General features: G+C 39.5%; 1 protein-coding gene across 50 annotated transcripts in view; it reads left to right on the top strand.

Annotated features, from left to right (window-relative positions):
• Nucleotides 1-19374, top strand: part of PBRM1 (polybromo 1) — a 116809-nt gene that overhangs the window by 9569 nt on the left and 87866 nt on the right. For all 50 annotated transcript variants that reach the window (XM_045493102.1, XM_045493101.1, XM_045493087.1 and 47 more), the window contains 3 exons: nucleotides 6606-6753; nucleotides 14188-14331; nucleotides 17792-17908. In XM_045493102.1, coding sequence (XP_045349058.1) covers nucleotides 6606-6753; nucleotides 14188-14331; nucleotides 17792-17908 — 409 coding nt within the window. The remainder of the gene's footprint in view (nucleotides 1-6605; nucleotides 6754-14187; nucleotides 14332-17791; nucleotides 17909-19374) is intronic.

The following is a 19374-nucleotide window of genomic DNA, read 5'->3' as shown; positions in this document are numbered from 1 at the left end:
CCAATAAAGCCATTAGGTCCAGGACTTTTCTGGGAGTTTTTTGTTTTTTTTTTTTAATTAAAAATTTAAATTCCAGTATAGTTAGCATACAGTGTAATATTAGTTTCAGGTGTGCGATATAGTGGTTAAACAGTTCTGTACATACTCAGTGTTCATCACGATAAGTGTACTCTTTAATCCCCATCACCTAGTATTCCCATCCCCAGCCACACACCTCCATTCTGGTAACCTTCAGTTCTTCAGTTTGTTAAGAGTCTCTTTCTTGGTTTGCCTCTTTTTTTTCCTTTGCTTGTTTTACCTCTTGAATTCCACATATGAATGAAATCATATGGTATTTGTCTTTCTCTAACTTAATTTGACTTAGCATTATAGTCTCCTGCTCTATCCGTGTTGTTACAACAGGCAAGATTCCTTTCTTATGGCTGAATAATATTCCATTGTACATATATACCATGTCTTCTTTATCCATTCATGTATCAGTGGACACTTGGGTTACTTCCATATTTGGCTATTATAAAATAATGCTGCAGTAAACGTAGAAGTGTATGTATCCCATTGAATTACTGTTTTTGTATTTTTTGGGTAAATACCCAGTGGTTTTGCCAGAAGATTTTTGGTTACTGGTTCAATTTTCATAATAGTTACAGGTCTATTCAGGTTTTCTGTTTCTTCATATCCAGTCTTGGTAGGTTTTATGTTCCTAGGAATTTATCCCTTTCTTCTAAGTTATCCATTTTATTGGCATACAGTTATTCATAGTATTCTTTTATAATCCTTTTTGTTTCTGTGGCATTGGTTTTAATGGCATTTCTGATTTTTTTTAAGTCTTCTCTTTTTCTTAGTTCATCTGGATAAGGGTTTGTCCATTATATTGATCCTTTCAAAACACTGACTCTTAGCTTTAATTGATTTTTATGTTTTTCTATTTTTTGTTTTCTTTTATCTCTATATATCATTTCCTTCCTCCTGCTGGTTTGGGGCTTATGTTCTTTCTCTAGTTCTTGAGAGTGAAGCATATTTTTAAAATTTATTTATAGCATTTAAGGTAACATTAAAGTTATAGCTGTTATCATTAAAAGAAGTAAATTTTTCAAAGTATACAGAGAGCACACAGTCATTGTTTTCATTTGCTTTTTTGCTTTGTCCCCGTACTCTTGGGCTTGACTTCTGTAGTCCAGTGAAACAAAAAAAAAAAAAATTGCTGGCCTAGTATGCACATTGCACACACCTCCCTTTAGAAGCTATGTTCTCCCTGACTAGAACTTCCTTCTTCTCTTGCTGTCAAGATAACATCACTATTCCCTTCTAACTCAGGAAGTTGAAGTTATTTGTTCTGAAAACATACAGAAGTGTGGTAGACAGAATGATGGTCCCCAGATATGTCCATGTTTCAATACCTAGAACCTATAAATATGTTAGATTACATGCTAGAAAGAAATTAAATTGTTAACCAACTGACTCTGACTTGGAGAGATTATCCTGGATTATCTAGATGGGTTCAGTGTAATCACAAGAGTCCTTAAACAGAGAGGAGGGAGACAGAAGAGTCAGAGTCAGAGAGAGATTTGAAGATGCTACACTCCTGACTTTTGAAGATGGAGGAAGAGGGCTACAAGCCAATGAATTCAGGCAGCCTCTAGAAGCTAGAAAAGGTGAGGAAATGGATTCTTCCCTAGAACCTCCAGGAGGAACACCAACATCTTGATTTTTAGCCCTGCAAGACCCTTTTTGGACTTCTGTAAAATAATAAATTTGTGTTGTTTTAAGCCATTAAGTTTGTAGTAGCTTTTTACAGCAGCTCTAGGAAACTAGTACATTGAGTTAACTAAAGATTTAGGTTCATTTGTGGTTGTTAATGCCAAAGTGGGTAACCAGCAAGTTGAAGTCGAAGGCAAACTTTTCACCTCAGAGAGCAGAGCCATTAAGAACACAGCACAACATCCTGAATTAAAGAATGTAAATTAGTCATGGCTAAAAAAGAAGGGTTCTTTTTAAAATGAGGTAACTCTCCAGATTTCATTTGGTTTATCATAGTCATCTTTTAAAAGTTACTTAGTTAGCATATAATAAAAGCCCATATTTATTTCGTACTATATATTAGATATATTGCCAAGTACTTTCTTCATATTGTTCAAACTTGTAAAATATTATTATCATGGTTTATAGGTGAGAACTTGCACGAGTTCTCAGAACTACTAAAAGATAACCAGGGTACAGACTCCAGTCTTTCTGATTCTAGAGCCAGTGCTCTTAACCAGTATGTTGTATAGAGGAACAGCATCGTACTGGAGCATACAAGCCCCTCATTGAAAAGGACTGCCCATCTGCTGCCTTCCACCCCCAGCAGGTTAGTGAGTCCTGAGGGGTGGAGGATACAGACTTTGGGTGCTAGAGCACTGTCTTCTAGCTTCCCAAGATGTGGCACCCTGTGAGCACTGATTGCCTTCCCCCAGTGCTGTACCAGAGGACAGCTCTACCTTCTTTGGAATGGGTATGTTTTCTTAAGAGTTTGTGGGGAGCAGTAATGCTCAGAGCTATACAATTGTGAATCTCTTTTTGAGACTTTGTTTTGATTAGTATATTAAGCTACTTGTGCTAAGATACCCAAATTAACGATGGCCGAAACAAGAAAAACTGCTTTTTCTCATATGAAAGTTCTGTAAAGTTCTCAGGGTCTAGGAACCGTCTTTCTTTTGCTGTCGTTGGGGTATCGCTCTTAGCTGTATAGCCTGAGATGGCTCACCAGCACAGCTGTCTTTCAGCCCATAGGAAAAAGAAAGTCTGTTAAGGGTATCGTACACCTTGGCTCTTGTATTGGTCAGAACTTGGGTGCAGCAAGGCTGGGGAATATGCTCTTTAGTACCCACACAGCAGCTCAGAGTGCTGCCATCCTGAGGATAAGGGAAAATGAATTTGGGGATAGCCAGTAGGCTCCGCCTGTCAAGCCTGGTGTTTTTCACTTTTCTGGTTAAAAATGTCACTTCCGGTTTGACTGTTCTGCTGCCATATCATAGCAGGGTGCCCTCGCCTATTGTTGAAAGAGAAAAGCTGCTATGCAAGAACATGTATGTATTGCACAGTGCTGTTTGTGTATGTGTGTGCCTGGAAGTCTGAAAGAATACTGATTGTGCTTTTACCTCTAGATGAATAGGGACAATTTTTATTTTATTCTTTTCAGTATGTTGATTTAAGCGGGAAAAATTAGTAGAACTATTTCGTTTTCAAAAGATGAGGACCTTGTTTTAACCTTATCACATAGAGTGAAATCTGGGGATCCTGATTTCTGTTTTGTCTGGTAAGTCTGAAAATGTTTGTGAGGAGCGCTCTCACAGAGCTTCTGGGAGAGAGTGTTCTTTCTAGGCACATGTACTCATTGGGTGCTCAGTTGTCTACAGATAATCTCCCAAGCCTGAAAGGCTGCTGAGGTCCAGCCTCAGCAAGGAGCAGTGGACTGTGGCCCGTCAGGTCCAGGTGGAGAGAGCCATTGTAAACGTCAGGTTAACAAAGCCCTAACGCTCACCCTAGCAAGGTCCCTTGATGCCACTGATGACATCGATATTAGGCCTAGGTGGTCCTTTGTTGTTACTCGCTAAGACCTTTATGTTCTTATACTTTGTCTGAATAGCAGAATGAGTACTCCTTTTATTTCCCTCATACTTAATTTTATAGTTCACTAAAATCATAAATAATTGGTAAAAGTTTTAAAAAATTCAGTTTGTTCTTCCTCCTCATTTCTCTTCCTGAAGAACTTAATCCAGGAGCCATTAGGTGAGACTGAGCAAGCTTAACATCTACAGGGAAGACAGGTGTTGGGGTGTTGGGGAGAGGATTTGGACAGTAGCAGTATCACGTCACGGAGTGTCAGCTTGAGCATGGGAAAGTGGGGGGTCATGTGGAAGGACTTCCTGGCACAGGGTCTGGAGGCCTGAGTGGAGAGGGGAGGATGTCCATGTTGGGAGAGCGGTGGTGGTAGTGGCCTATCATGGATGGGGCCGGGAGGGCATCTGCTGGGGTTGTGACCTAGCCCAGGCAGGGGGCTATAGCCTTAGTGAGGTGAGGAGAAGCCTTGTGGGGTCCGGGTAGACAGCAGCAAGAGGAGATTGGTTACATACAGGAGATGAATCATTGTAGTAGATACATTGTGAATAATATGACCCAGGCTTCTCATTATCTGACAAAGGGAGTACAAATATGGCAAGGAAACTAGAATGAACTCTGTTGTAGGATTAGAATTGGAAACGTTGGTGTGAATTCATGGTTTCCAACATATGTTGGTAATAGAAATTTAGGTATAAGTGAGCTTATGTCTATCCGCAGCTTTGTCCATTGAGACAGCCTGGGAGCAGCAACACACCAGTAGTTCTTTGGGGAAATGGCTGATTTTAATGGCAGGGAAAGTACAAGATGAGCCTGTAATATCTTAGGCAGCCAGAAAGTAAGCAGATGTTCAAAGGGTGATGGGTGTCAAAAGGACATAGAGAATAGAAACCATCTTGAAAGGATTCCAACTGGCCCAACCTTGAACAGATTGAACATCAGAATAGTTAATGGATTTTAATGACTTCCAAATAGGAATCCAGGAATCCATATGGATATAAATAAATGAGTAAATTGATTAGGAATGGACTTAATATAGTCAGGAGGTACTGCTCTATAAAATACAGGGAGCAATTGAGAAGCTTGGTGGACATCACTAAAATCAAGTGACCAAATTCAGCCTCACCTAAGTACTGAGACAAGTTGAAATTGTGTGCCACCTAATATTTTATCAGGTGTGATGAACACAATATCATGTCTGTCATAGTCCTGCCAAAGAAGCGTAACCTGCGTTTATTCATTGGGAAAACAGACAAACTCAAATTGAGGGACACGCTATAAAATAAATGGCCCGTAATCTTCAAAAGTATGAAGATCCTGAAAGTTGAGGAAGGACTGAGGAACTGTTTCAGAATGAAGGAGACTAAAGAAATAGAACTAAATGCAACATGCGATTCTGGACTTGATCCTTTTGCTATAAAAGACAATTTTGGAACAGTTGCAGAACATGAATGGGGTCTGAGGATTAGATAGTGATACTATCAAAGTCAGTTTTCTGATTTTGTTGGTTGAGCAGTGGTCCTTGTTTGTAGGAAATACTAAACTATTTAGGGGTGATAAGACCTCATCTGAGCAGCTTTCTAGTGGTTCCGGGAAACACGCTTTGTACTATTACTGCAATTTTTATGTCAGAATAAAATGATTTTAAAAATTAAATATATCCTACATATATGGCTATAATATGTCAATCACAGTCCCAAGAGAGAGTAAAGCCTTAATGACCATGACATTCTTTGTATGTAATAACAGGTTTCTTACACATCTAGAATGGAGTTAACTACCTACCCCTGAAGGAGAATTGAGAGAAATAGTCACTTATATACTTGTCTCATGAAATTTTGTTTGAAAAAAAGCCAGAAAGAAGAAGAATAAACATCCATGAACCCAAAACCCAACCTAAGACATTATCATTAGAACTGCCTTTGAGGGACACCTGGGTGGCTGAGTCACTTAAGCATCTGACTCTTAATTTCAGCTCAGGTTTTGGTCTCACAGTTCATGAGTTTGACCCTTGTGTCAGGCTCTGCTCTGACGGTATGGAGCCTGCTTGGGATTCTCTTCCTTCCTCTCGCTCTCTGCCCCTCCCCCACTCATGCTCTCTTTCTCTCAAAATAAATAAACATTAAAAAAAAAAAAAACCATGAAAACGTCGGGGTAGCTCAGTCTATTGAGTGTCTGACTTTTGGTCTCTGTTCAGATCATGGTCTCATAGTTCCTGAGATCAAGCCCCCACATCAGTCTCCGCATTGACATCCTGCTTGGGGTTCTCTGTCCTCTCTCTCGTTTCCTCTCCGGCACACGTGTGTGCGCTCACATTCTTTCTCTCTCTCTCTCTCAATATAAATTAAAAAAAAAAAAAAAAAACTTAAACACTACTTTTGAAATTTCCTGTATGACCTTTGCTTGGTGACCACGGAGCTTTTTCTGCCAAGTACTATCAAGTGCCTGTTATATGTAAACTTCTCTAATATCAATTACTAAACTTACAAAGAAGAAAGATGTGGTCCTTGGCACAAAGAGCTTACCAAAGATGAAAGGGCGTAAGAACAAATAAACATGACCAAACTATTAAAAAAAGAAAAACACATAGGAATGGTAAATACAAAATCCAGGATGGTAGTTATCTCTTGGAAGGGAGGATAGTGAAGGTCATACAGAAAATAAGTTTTAAAGAGTTTTGAAACCTGAATCTGTTTTCAGCCACTATTGAACATGAAAGGTAAGTTATTTTCATTTGCAGAAGATACATATAGTTTTAGTGTTAGTGCCCTAAATCTTAAATATTTAGCATATAAATGATCATCACAAGCGTTAAGCTAGGTTTTTATGTCACTAACATATACTTAAAAAAGGCCTTGCATATGCACCTTTTGTTACTTCCTTTTAGTTCTAATAATGGGAATAAGTCTAATATGTTCTGTCACTTGGAATGTTGGACAAAAAATAGTTTTGAAATATAACTTTTCATAGGCTTTGGACTAATACCTTTTTTAAAAAAATTATAACAGAAATCAACCAGACTATTATGAAGTGGTTTCTCAGCCCATTGATTTGATGAAAATCCAACAAAAGTTAAAAATGGAAGAGTATGATGATGTTAATCTGCTGACTGCTGACTTCCAGCTCCTTTTTAACAATGCAAAGGCCTATTATAAGGTAAGAAACCATCAAATTTGGAAGGTATCCTATTTAATAATAATTTGGCTTTTTTAATATTTATCAGTCTGGTAGGTAAGTAGTGTTTACTCATTGAGTGGTTTGAGTTTGTGTTTCTCTTGCTACTAAAGAGACTGGGGGAGGGGTGCCTGGGTGGCGCAGTCCGTTAAGCATCCGACTTCAGCCAGGTCACGATCTCGCGGTCCGTGAGTTCGAGCCCCGCGTCAGGCTCTGGGCTGATGGCTCGGAGCCTGGAGCCTGTTTCCGATTCTGTGTCTCCCTCTCTGTCTGCCCCTCCCCCGTTCATGCTCTGTCTCTCTGTCCCAAAAATGAATAAACGTTGAAAAAAAAAAAAAAAATAAAGAGACTGGGGGCACCTGCATGGCTCAGTTGGTTGGGCATCTGACTTCATTTTAGGTCATGATCTCACAATTCCTGAGTTCGAGCCCCACGTTGGGCTTACTGCTGTCAGTGCAGAGCCCACTTTGGATCTTCTGTCCCCACCTCTCTCTGCTCCTCCTCTACTCGTGCTCTCTCAAAAATAAACATGTTAAAGAAAATAAAATAGACTGAAGATTCATATAACATGAACCATTTTTGTTACTTTTGAGTCTGTTCAAATCTTTTGCCCGTTTTTCTCTGGAGTTGTCATTTTCATATTTTTAGAAATTTTTTATATACTGTAGAGACTAATCCTCTTTTGTTATATTTGTTGCAAGTATCTTTTCCCACTATATAGCTATTTTCATTCTTTGTGATGTCTTGATGAACAGAATATTTTTATGTTAATATAATCAAACTTATTAGTCTTTGTAGTTTGTTATTTGTGTCTTATTTCAAAAATCCCTCTTATTCAAAGATTATAGAGATAGTCTTCTCTCTCTCTCTCTCTCTCTCTCTCTCTTTTTTTTTTTTTTTTTTTGAAAGAGGGCACAGGTGAGCAAGGGGCAGAGAGAGCGAGAGAAGCGGAGCTCACCAGCCGCTCATGTTTTACCCTAAGTGGGGCATGAGCTCACCTGAAGTGGGGCACGAGCTCACCCAATGTGGGACTCTAATTCACAAACTGTAGGATAATGAGCTGAGCCAAAGTCAGATGCTTAACGACTGAGCCACCCAGGCGCCCAAAGATATTCTTCTCTTAAATATTACAGTATATGTTAACTAACTAGAACTCAACTAAAACCTTGAAACAAACAAACAAAAAAAGTTCTTGTATATTTTCTCGTAAAAGTTTGTTTGTTTTTCGCATGTAAGCCTTTAAGGCAGCTCACATTGGCTTTTGGTGTCTTCTGTGAGGTAAGGACCTATTTTTTTTTTCCTAACAGGGATAAGCAGCACTTTGAAGTGGCAACCTCTCCATATTTGTTTGCTCTGTCAGTGCTGACACCATTTCCATGTACTCATGGGTCCCTTTCTGGCCTTTTATTTTGTTCTTTTTGTTCTGGCAAGTTTATCTATTACTGGGCTATTACATTCTTGCCTTAATTATTATGCCTTTATAATTCCTTATTAGGTAAGGAAAGCACTGGTTATTGATCATTCTTGATTATTCTCAGCCCTTTTTTTTTTTTTAACGTTTTTATTTATTTTTGAGACAGGGAGAGACAGAGCATGAACGGGGGAGGGTCAGAGAGAGAGGGAGACACAGAATCCAAAACAGGCTCCAGGCTCTGAGCTGTCAGCACAGAGCCCAACGCGGGGCTCGAACTCACGGACCACAAGATCATGACCTGAGCCAAAGTCGGATGCTTAACCGACTGAGCCACCCAGGCGCCCCTTCTCAGCCCTTTTCTCATACATGTATATATTATTAGTGTGTTAGGTCAAGCACAAAAAAATTGTTGGAAGTTTTATTGGATTGCATTGACTCCTTAGATCATATTTTGGGGAATTGACATAATTGTGATACTGACTTTTCCAGTCTTTGAATTTGATATGTCTTCATTTATTTAAGTCTTCTTTAATTTATCTTAGTAAAGCTTCATAAAGATTCTGCAAAATGTTATTACATTTATTCTTAGTATTGTGTAGTGTGCATATATATGTTTTTTTTTCTTGAATTGAGATACAATTCATACTTTTTAAAAAAGTGTAGAATTCTGGGAGGGGTTAGTATACTCACAAAGTTGTGCAAAGATCACCATTATCTACCTCCAGAATATTTTCACTACTCCAAGATGAAAACCATACCATTAACAGGTGTTCTCCATTTCCCTTCCTCCCTGCCTCTGGCAACCACTAATCTACTTTCTTTCCTTGTGGATTTTCCTGTTCAGCACACTGCATGTAAATGGAATCGAATACTGTATGGCCTTAGGTTACTAGCTGCTTTCACGGAGGTGTCTTCAAAGTTCATCCATGCTGTAACATATATTAGTACTTCTTTCCTTACTTTTCATTTCTTTTTCTTTTTTAAATTATTTATTTATTTGTTTGTTTTTATTTTAACTTGTTTTATTTTTTATTTTTTTTAATTTACATCCAAATTAGTTAGCATATAGTGCAACAATGATTTCAGGAGTAGATTCCTTAGTGCCCCTTACCCATTTAGCCCATCCCCCCTCCCACAACTCCTCCAGTAACCTTCAGTTTGTTCTCCATATTTAAGAGTCTCTTCTGTTTTGTCCCCCTCCTTGTTTTTATATTATTTTTGTTTCCCTTCCCTTATGTTCATCTGTTTTGTCTCTTAAAGTCGTCATATGAGTGAAGTCATATGATTTTTGTCTTTCTCTGACTAATTTCACTTAGCATAATACCCTCCAGTTCCATCCATGTAGTTGCAAATGGCAAGATTTCATTCTTTTTGACTGCTGAGTAATACTCCATTGTGTGTGTGTGTGTGTGTGTGTGTGTGTGTGTGTGTGTACGTGTACATACCACATCTTCTTTATCCATTCATCCATCAAGGGACATTTGGGCTCTTTCCATACTTTGGCTATTGTTGATAGTGCTGCTATAAACATAGGGGTGCATGTGTCCCTTTGAAACAGCACACCTGTATCCCTTGGATAAATGCCTAGTAGTGCCATTGCTGGGTCATTGGGTAGTTCTAATTTTAGTTTTTTGAGGAACCTCCATACTGTTTTCCAGAGTGGCTGCACCAGCTTGCATTCCCAACTTTTCTTTTTAGTGTTTTATTTATTTTTGAGAGAGAGCACAAGTCGGGGAGGGGCAGATAGAGGCGGGGGACAGAGGACACAAAGGAGGCTCTGTGCTGACAGCAGCGAGCTCGATGTGGGGCTTGAACTCAGGAACCACGAGATATGACCTGAGCCAAAGTCAGAGGCTCAACTGACTGAGTAAGCCACCCAGGTGCCCCAGTATTTCATTCCTTCTTATGACTATATAATACGCTATTATATCACTATACCACCTTTTTTTTTTTTTTTTTGCTTGCTTTCTTAGTTTTTTTTTTTTTGGTTTTTTTAAGAGAGAGCGCTCATGCAAAGTAGGGGAGAGGGGCAGGAGAGAGAGAGAGAGAGAGAGAGAGAATCTTTTTTATTTATTTCAAGAGAGAGCAAGCAGGGGAGGGACAGAGAGAGAGGGAAACAGAGAATCCCAAGCAGGCTCTGCGCTATCAGCAGAGTTTGATGAGGGGGCTCGAACTCTGGAACCATGAGATCATGACCTCAGCCAAAGTCAAGAGTCAGATGCTTAACTGACTGAGCCACCCTGGCCCTCCTGCTTTATGTATTTTTGTGTATTATTTAAGTTTTAATATGCAAATGTGAGCATACAAGTTTAAAATTGTTAATATTGTCCTAGCAAATTGAAGTTTTGAGGGGGTTCTGTTGTATCATTACTAGTGTCTTTTGTTGAAGTCTGTTTTATATGATATTAGTGTAGTTATGTCAGCTTTTATTTTTATGTTTACCTAGTTTATTTTTTTGCCTTCTTTTCCTTCAACCTTTTCATGCTGATATATCACTTGTAAACAGCATATACATGAATTTCTATTAATACAGGTGATAATCTTTGCCTTTTAACTGGAACATTTCATGTCTTTACAGTTTTAGTAATTAGCATTATGTTTGGATGTATTCCTGTCATCTAAATTTCTGCTTTCTATTTCATTTTGTAAAAATTTTTTTTCTTATTTTGTTTTTCTTTCTGCCTTTTGGTTTCATTTTGTTATTATTCCCTCTTCTTGTGATTTGGGGATTCTAAGATCTGTTGATAATCTATTCTTAAGAAGTTTTAATATGCATAATTAACTTATCAAAGTCAAAAGTTAATCAGCATCTTAAACCTCCCTCTAAACACAAAGACTTTAGCATAACTCCACTCAGATCTCCCTATTTATGCTACTGATGTTTTGTATTTTAGTTCTGTTGTGGCAGGGTTTTTTTTAAGATTTTATTTTTAAGTAATCTTTGTACCAAACGTGGGGCTAAAACCCACAACTCCGAGATCAGGAGTCCCATGCTCCACCAACTGAGCCAGCCAGGTGCCACTGTTGTGACAGATTTTTAATCCCATAAAGTAATGTTGTTTTATATATGGTATTTGTTTTTATTTGCATTATACTCTTTATTCTTTTTAAAAAAGTTATTTTAGTGTTTATTTTTGAGAGAGAGAGAGAGAGAACGAGCGAGCATGAGTGGGGGAAGGTCAGAGAGAGGGAGACACAAAATCTGAAGCAGGCTCTAGGCTCCAAACTGTCAGCACAGAGCCCGACACGGGGCCCAAACTCACAAGCTGTGAGATCATGACCTAAGCCGAAGTCAGATGCTTAACCGACTGAGCCACGCAGGCGCCTCTTAAGTCTATTTATTTATCTTATATAATCTCTACATCCAACGTGGGGCTTGAACTCATCACCCCGAGATCAAGAGTTACATGCTTTTCCTACTCAGCCAGCCAGGTGCTCCTATTCTTTATTCTTTTATTGCCATCAGGAAGTTCTCTGTCAGTATAATTTTAGTTCCTTTAAAGGTGAGCTATCTTTTCTTTCTGGCTGTCTTTGGTATCTTCCTTGTGTCTTTTGTGTTCTATAGTTTCATGGTGATATGTCTAGATATGAATGTCTTTTTCTTTGTATAATTTGGAAGTTGTAGGGCTTCCTAAATCTTTGGAGTTGGTGTTTTTCATCAACTGTGACAAGTTTGCAGCTGTTATGTCTTTGTATACTGCCCCTGCCCCACTCCTCTCTCTCTCTCCCCTGATGGAACTCTGATTGGAGTTCTGTTAGACCTCCCTCAGGTCTCTGTCTCTCCTAACAGTTCATAGTTCCCTTTATAGTGCCTGTGTTGCTTTTTTTTTTTTTTTTTTTAACATTTATTTTGGAAGGGGAGGGGCAGAGAGAGAGAGAGAGAGAGAGGGAGGGAGACACAGAATCCAAAGCAGGCTCCAGACTCTGAGCTGTCAGCACAAAGCCTGACACGGGACTCGAACCCACAAACTGTAAGATCATGACCTGCGCTGAAGTCGGATGCTTAACTGATTGAGCCACCCAGGTGCCCCTCCTATATTACTTTTTAGGTAATTTCTTTAGTTCTGCCAGTTTACTTTGTAATCTGCTCTTAAACTAATCTATTCAGTTCTTACATTTTAATTTTGTATTTTTCATATTTTGGAAATAGTTTCTTTTTCAGGGTCTTCTGTACTTATATTTTCTACCCCCTTGGTTCTTTAAGCGTGTTCAAGCTACTTATTTTTAATTCTGTGGCAGATAGTTCCAGTATCTGAAATACTTTCATGTCTGATTTTGTGGTCATTTCTGCTGACATCACTCTTGTGTGTTTCATGGATTTTAACCTTGAGCTCATATTTCTTGGAACTTGATCTCTAGAGATCCTTTGAGGCTTATATTGAAGTTGAGTTCATTCAGGGAAGTGTGTTGCTTATCCCAGGCACTGGCCTGTCTCTGTTAGGGCTAGCTTATGAAGAGTTCTCAGAGCAGAGCATTCCCATACCTCTCCTTCTCCCTGCAGTGCCATGGTTTGAGATAGGAACAGGTTGAGCTGTGTGGAGGCTGAGGTGGAGGCTGAATTGTTTTGAATTCCCACTTACACAGCAACTGTGGCCTTTGGAATCCCAGCTTTTGGTGGGCCTTGACCTATATCTCTTGTTCTTGTAGCCTCAGGAAGCCTTGAAAACTAAAGCTTGGCTTTATCTTGTCTTACAGATGTCCTCAGGTGAGGGGCACCTGGGTGGCTTAGTTGGTTGAGTCTTGATTTTGGCTCTTGATTTTGGCTCAGATCATGATCCAGAGTTACAGGATCAAGCCCTGTGTTGAGCTCCACACTGAGCACGGAGCCTACTTGAGATTCTCTCTTTCTCTCTAAAATACAAAAAGAGAAAAAGAAAAAAAAACACAAAACAAAATAAAAAATATCCTCAGGTGAACATTGGCTTCTGTGTTCTGCTTATTCATCTGAGTTCCTGCTTTTATTCTACTATTGCTTTAAAAAAAATTTTTTTTATGTTTATTTATTTTTGAGAGAGAGGGAGACAGAGTGTGAGCAGGCCAGGGGCAGAGAGAGAGGGAGACACAGAATCGGAAGCAGGCTCCAGGCTCCAGGCTCTGAGCTGTCAGCACGGAGCCTGATGCAGGGCTTGAACCCACAAATTGTGAGATCATGACCTGAGCTGAAGTCTGACACTTAACCGACTAAGCCACCCAGGCACCCCTCTATTCTTGCTTTTTTGAACATAGCTTACTCCTTATTGGCAGCACATGGATGCATTTTGGAAGTTTTGTTTATTTGATTGATTGGTTTTAAGATTGCATCCAGCATTGCTTTTACTGGAAAGTTTTAGTTTGAGTTCATCCCTATTCAGGAAAATAAATCTTCAAATAAAATAGTAAATAGTTTTAAAAAATAGAACTAGTATTAGAAAAATCATTAGCTTCTGTCCTTTTTACTTATATCCCTTAAATTGGGTCTTATTTTTTAAATTGTCTTTCTTGGGGCTCCTGGGTGACTCAGTTGGTTGAGCATCTAGCTCTTGATTTCAGCTCAGGTCATGATCTCATGGTTTGTGAGATCAAGCCCCATGCTTGGGATTCTCTGTCTCCCTCTCTCTCTCTCTGCCCCTCCCCTGCTTGTGCTCTCTCTCTCAAAATAAACAAACATGAAAAAAAAATTTAATAAAATTTAAAAGTGTTTTTCATAGTGTATCACTAATAATTTGTCTTAATTTAGCAAATCATCTATATTATCCCTCAGGTCTTTCTGTAATGAGGTAGTAGGTTATAAATCAATAAAATAATATGATTCTAGAATGCCTTTAAAACATACACTTAGTTCCAAGGAGGAATTAAGGCCCGTGTATCTTTTATCACAAGGATTTCTAAATTTATAATTAAGTTTCAAAGTTATGTCTTAGAATACTAGTCTCTTCTGGATTAGGATACTTTAAAAGTAGTCATTGACTTACAATAAAATAACTAAAGTGCTGTTTTTTTCTCTTCTCTTTGTTAATGTACAGCCAGATTCTCCTGAATATAAAGCTGCTTGCAAACTCTGGGATTTGTACCTTCGAACAAGAAATGAGTTTGTTCAGAAAGGAGAAGCAGATGATGAAGATGATGATGACGATGGGCAAGACAATCAAGGCACGATGACTGAAGGAGTAAGTGTGCAGCTGGAGTGGGTGAGATGGACCACTGGGAGGTAGACAAGGGCCCTGCCTGTGATTTCTTCTGTGCTGCTTGGGCAGCTGGGCTTCCTGTGGAGTTGTGTTGGTAACTAGGAGGGCAAAGGGGCATACAGCGAGAGAGCCCCACTGCAATTGCAAGGGATACTAGGACATCCTGGACAGTGTATGCCATGAGTGGTTATTTTCATGAGTTGCTCTTATATTAATGCATATTTCCTGCCCAGTTTTAAGGAGAACCTTCATATTATCAAGGATTGTTCAGTATTGCTAGATTGAGGTATCTTATAAGGGTGGGCAGTGTTGTGATTAAAAGTTGCAGAATCAGGAGAATCACCTTAGGGATATTTTTGTAGATTAGACTGGTGCTGTTCCTAGAACATGCCAGGGTATGCTCCTGCCTCTGGAATTTTGCAGTTGCTCTTCTGCCTAGAACGTGCTTCCTTTGGCTCTTTCTGTGACTTGCTCTTTTTCATGGTTCTTTTTTCCTTTTTGGGGGGGTGGGGAGGGACAGAGAGAGAGAGCGAAAGAGAGAATCCCAAGCAGGCTCTGTACTGTCAGCGAGGAGCCCGACATGGGGCTCGAACTCACAAATTGTGAGATATGACCTGAGCCGAGATCAGGAGTCGGACGTTCAACTGACTGAGCCACCCAGGCTTCCCTTTTTTTTCATGATTGTAACATCCATTAAAACAACGTCAGCTAGGAGAGGACTTTCTTGACCCTCTATCTAAATTGTTTGCCTCACATCCCTCCTTTCCCATCATCACATCACTCTGTTCTGTGGTCTTTAGTTTGTATCAGTGTATGTGAAATAGCTTGTTTATTTGTTTACATGTTTACTTTCTGTCTTCTACCAAGGAGAATGATAGCTCCACAAAAGATACTGCCTTATTCACCTGTTCCTGGCATCTAGACTGTGTGTGGCATGTAGGTACTGTTAAATACTTGATGAGTGAACACACATGTTTAAAAAAGGAAAAAGGATAGTAAAAGGAAGGACATGTCATCTGTAGCTAAATAGTGAGATACCTAAAGCAGAGCCTTCCCCTTTCTTCCCTAAATTAATCTAAATAGGCCTTTTGCTGAAACTCTCAACACAGAAAAAAGAAGTGGTAGGGTGGATTTCTCAAAAATGTAACTACTTAGAGTCTCAAAATGTACTTCCTAGGCACTTTGTCAATTTCTTTCTCGCAGTTAAATGATTAAAATAGGTAGAAGGCGGGGCACCTGGGTGGCTCAGCCGGTTAAGCCCCCGACCTCGGCTCAGGTCATGATCTCGCGGTTCTGAGTTCAAGCCCCGACTCGGGCTCTGTGCTGAGAGCTCAGAGCCTGGAGCCTGTTTCCGATTCTGTGTCTCCCTCTCTCTCTCTGACCCTCTCCCGTTCATGCTCTGTCTCTCTCTGCCTCAAAAATAAATAAACGTTTGGGGCGCCTGGGTGGCGCAGTCGGTTGAGCGTCTGACTTCAGCCAGGTCACGATCTCGCGGTCCGGGAGTTCGAGCCCCGCGTCGGGCTCTGGGCTGATGGCTCAGAGCCTGGAGCCTGTTTCCGATTCTGTGTCTCCCTCTCTCTCTGCCCCTCCCCCGTTCATGCTCTGTCTCTCTCTGTCCCAAAAATAAATAAACGTTGAAAAAAAAATTAAAAAAAAAAAAAATAAATAAACGTTTAAAAAAAATTAAAATACAATAAAATAGGTAGAAGGCAGTTAACTAGGGATTCCCTGGAATTTTACTCTCTGATATTAATATAGGAACAGCAACTTACCCCCTGCTTTCTCGGGTAGAACATTACCTACAGAGGGCTGAGTCTTATAGGCCTCCAAGGTTCTAGTCAAAAAATGAAAATTTCGCCTACATTTAGGACTTGCCTATGTTTCTTTTGGTGAGAAATTGGGAGGATCTTGCACATTCATATTTATACCTCCCAAGCTTCTTCCATATTCTAAGCTCTTGTGGAGAGAGAGGGAATTTTCAAGCTTTTATTTTTAAATTCAGAATGATTTCCTTGGAGTTTTCCCAGTTGTGGAAATAGGTTTATGAATGCATTTGCACACCCCACTCCCTTTGTCACGTGCAATGCATGTTTCCAAAGTAGCTAATTGGGTTGGAAGGAGAGGAATCTTGGCTGCAGAATAGAACTCTCCTCTCTTTGAAGCTAACTCTGTGGTGCTGTGTTTCAGCCAGGAAGAAAATGACTTAAACATGGGTTATTTTTAGTCTGCTATCATTGGTGTTCTGGTGGTTCTCTAAGCTTATATGGTTAGGGACTCACAGCTAATCACATGTTTTTTATATGTTAAATGTTTGTTATGTGTCTGCTATTTCCAGATACGATGCACAAGGCCCAAGAGATGTTATTGCTCTCTGTGGAGTTAATGTTGGACCTTAAAATTGAGACTATACTAAATAAAAAAGACATGTTGGATGGATGAGGACACAAATAACAGTGCTTTTATGATTTAAACCAGAAATACCATTAATCTTTCTTTTATATGTACAAAACATGGTTTGGACATGAAGTACATTTAATATAACTCTTGACTGACACATGCCATTGCTCACAATAAAAACCAGCTTCAGACTCAGACCCTTCCCTGCCACGTACTCTTTGGGGCATAAACTTTCTCATGTTGAAATGATGGCTAAGGCAGGAAGAGTAAGTCGGCCAGTCTGCAGAGCAGAAGTGAGATACTTTAGTTGACTTAATAATAGTCCTTTTTAAAATTTTTTTAATGTTTATTTTTGAGAGAGAGAGAGAGAGAGAGAGAGAGCGCAACAGCATGAGAGCTAGAGGGGCAGAGAGAGAAGGAGACACAGAATCCGAAGCAGGCTCCAGGCTCTGAGCTGTCAGCACAGAGCCCGACACGGGGCTCGAACTCACGGAGTGCAAGATCATGACCTGAGTCGAACTCAGACACTTAACTGACTGAGCCACCCAGGTGCCCCAGTCCTTCACTTTTGAGATAGCTTGAATTCTATTGTTAGATCTGGCCATGCACCCCATGGGTAAAAAACGTATGTCTTTGTACCAGAATATCAACACTTCAGTAGATATGAACAGCAGATATAGAGATGGTCAGGTATCACCGAGCATGTTTTCTCTGTCTCAGTTGCTCAGACCCTAAAAAGGTATGTATTTCCATCATTTCACACATATGGCACCATTAGAGTTTGGTAAAAGGACCTGATCTAAGAGATTTAGTTACTGAACTAATACAAGGAGCCTCATTAGTTTCACATACATCATTCTGGGGGTCCAACATCAGAGCACTTTTGTGGTATTCTTGAAACTTACATTTAAAATAAGTACTGTTTAGAAGTTGTTTTTTTCAATTAGCTTTAAAATTTAGAAGCTGTTTAATATTGGCATTTATTTTTGGATTTTTCTCACAGTCTTTCTCCTTTCTCTCCTTCCTGCTAACCCTCTCCTCCCAGTCTTCTCCAAGTTACTTGAAGGAGATCCTGGAGCAGCTTCTTGAAGCCATAGTTGTAGCCACAAATCCATCAGGACGTCTCATTAGTGAGCTTTTTCAGAAACTGCCTTCTAAAGTGGTAAGTGATATAATTAAAGACAGGGGAATCAATTAAAGTGTTTTTATTTTTGTTTTGTTTTTAGTTTTGTACTTAGTTCTTAGCAAATAAGTAAGTTAATGGAAGGCATTGGAGGCTGCTGAGAGATCCTCCTTGTGGCCTCAATAGCAACCACATAAGACATGTTCTATAATTTTACTTACCTAAAGGTTGTAGTTTTTTTTAAATATTTGTTTTTGATTGGTAATTCTTACTGTTTGTTTTTTGTTTTTCATGGTCATAAAATACACATGATTTACCATTTAACCACTTTAAGTGTGTGGTTCAATGTCAAGTACATTCATATTGTACGTCTATTGCCTTAACTGAAATTCTGTATCCATTCAGTAGTAACTCCCCATGTCCTCCCATCCCCCAGCCCCGGCAACTACCATTCTCTGTTCTCTCTCTATGAATTTGACCACTCTAAGTACCTGATAATAAGAGGACTCATACAATATCTCTCCTTTTATATCTGGCTTATTTCATTTAGCATTATGTATTCCAGGGTTCATCCATGGAATTTCCTTCCCAGTGTTCATTCATAGAATCCATGAAGAATTTCTTCCTTTTTAAGGCTAAATAATACTCCACTGGGGGTGCCTAGGTTGCTCAGTCGGTTACGTGTCCCACTTCAGGCCAGGTCATGATCTCGCAGTTCGTGGGTTCGAGCCCTGTGTCAGGCTTTGTGCTGACAGCTCAGAGCCTGGAGCCTGCTTTGGGTTCTGTGTCTCCCTCTCTCTGTCCCTCCTCTACTCTCTGTCACTCTCTCTCTCTTTCTCTCTAAAATAAACATTAAATAATATATTACTATATGCATATACCACATTTTGTTTATCCGTTCATCTGTCAATTGACATTTGGGTTGTTTCCAAGATTGGTAATTCTTAAATAACAAAGTAAGTACCTAAACTAAACCTTTTATTTATAACAGAGACGAAACATTCTCTTTGCTCAGGGACAGAATGAGAGGAAGCTAAATGAGTTCTTCCTCTTTTATTTCTCTGGATCTCCTGGTGATGGAGAAGAGAGAGACTGACTAATACTCTTCTACCCCAAAGAGGAGGAACTTTCTAGACTAGTGAGACCCTTTAAAAGTGGCAGGGCCTGTTGTGGCTTCATACCTAAAAGGCAATGAACATAGCTAAAATTCCACTTTACCTGTGGAACTACAAAAATTTCCATGGCCTCAGCATTCTCGTATTTCTAGACAAGAATATACTTTCAGAGGTACTCCACTGTAGCACATAACTCCTTTGTGATCATTTACTATTTATCTACCTTCTTCCCTGGTTCTTGAATTGAAGAACAAAGATTCTATCATATTTTCTTTTGTGTCCCTGCCATGTAGCTGGAACCCAGCATGTCCTAGGTGTGTGAGAAGTGCTTATTGACTGATAAGTGGCTTGCAGCTTTCCCCATCAGTCACCGACAAGACTGGTTATTTA

The sequence above is a fragment of the Leopardus geoffroyi genome, chromosome A2 (assembly GCF_018350155.1).
Source record: "Leopardus geoffroyi isolate Oge1 chromosome A2, O.geoffroyi_Oge1_pat1.0, whole genome shotgun sequence".
Lineage (NCBI taxonomy): Eukaryota > Metazoa > Chordata > Mammalia > Carnivora > Felidae > Leopardus > Leopardus geoffroyi.
The sequence above is the reverse complement of the archived record's forward strand: the minus strand, read 5'-3'. Positions and strand labels throughout refer to the sequence as shown.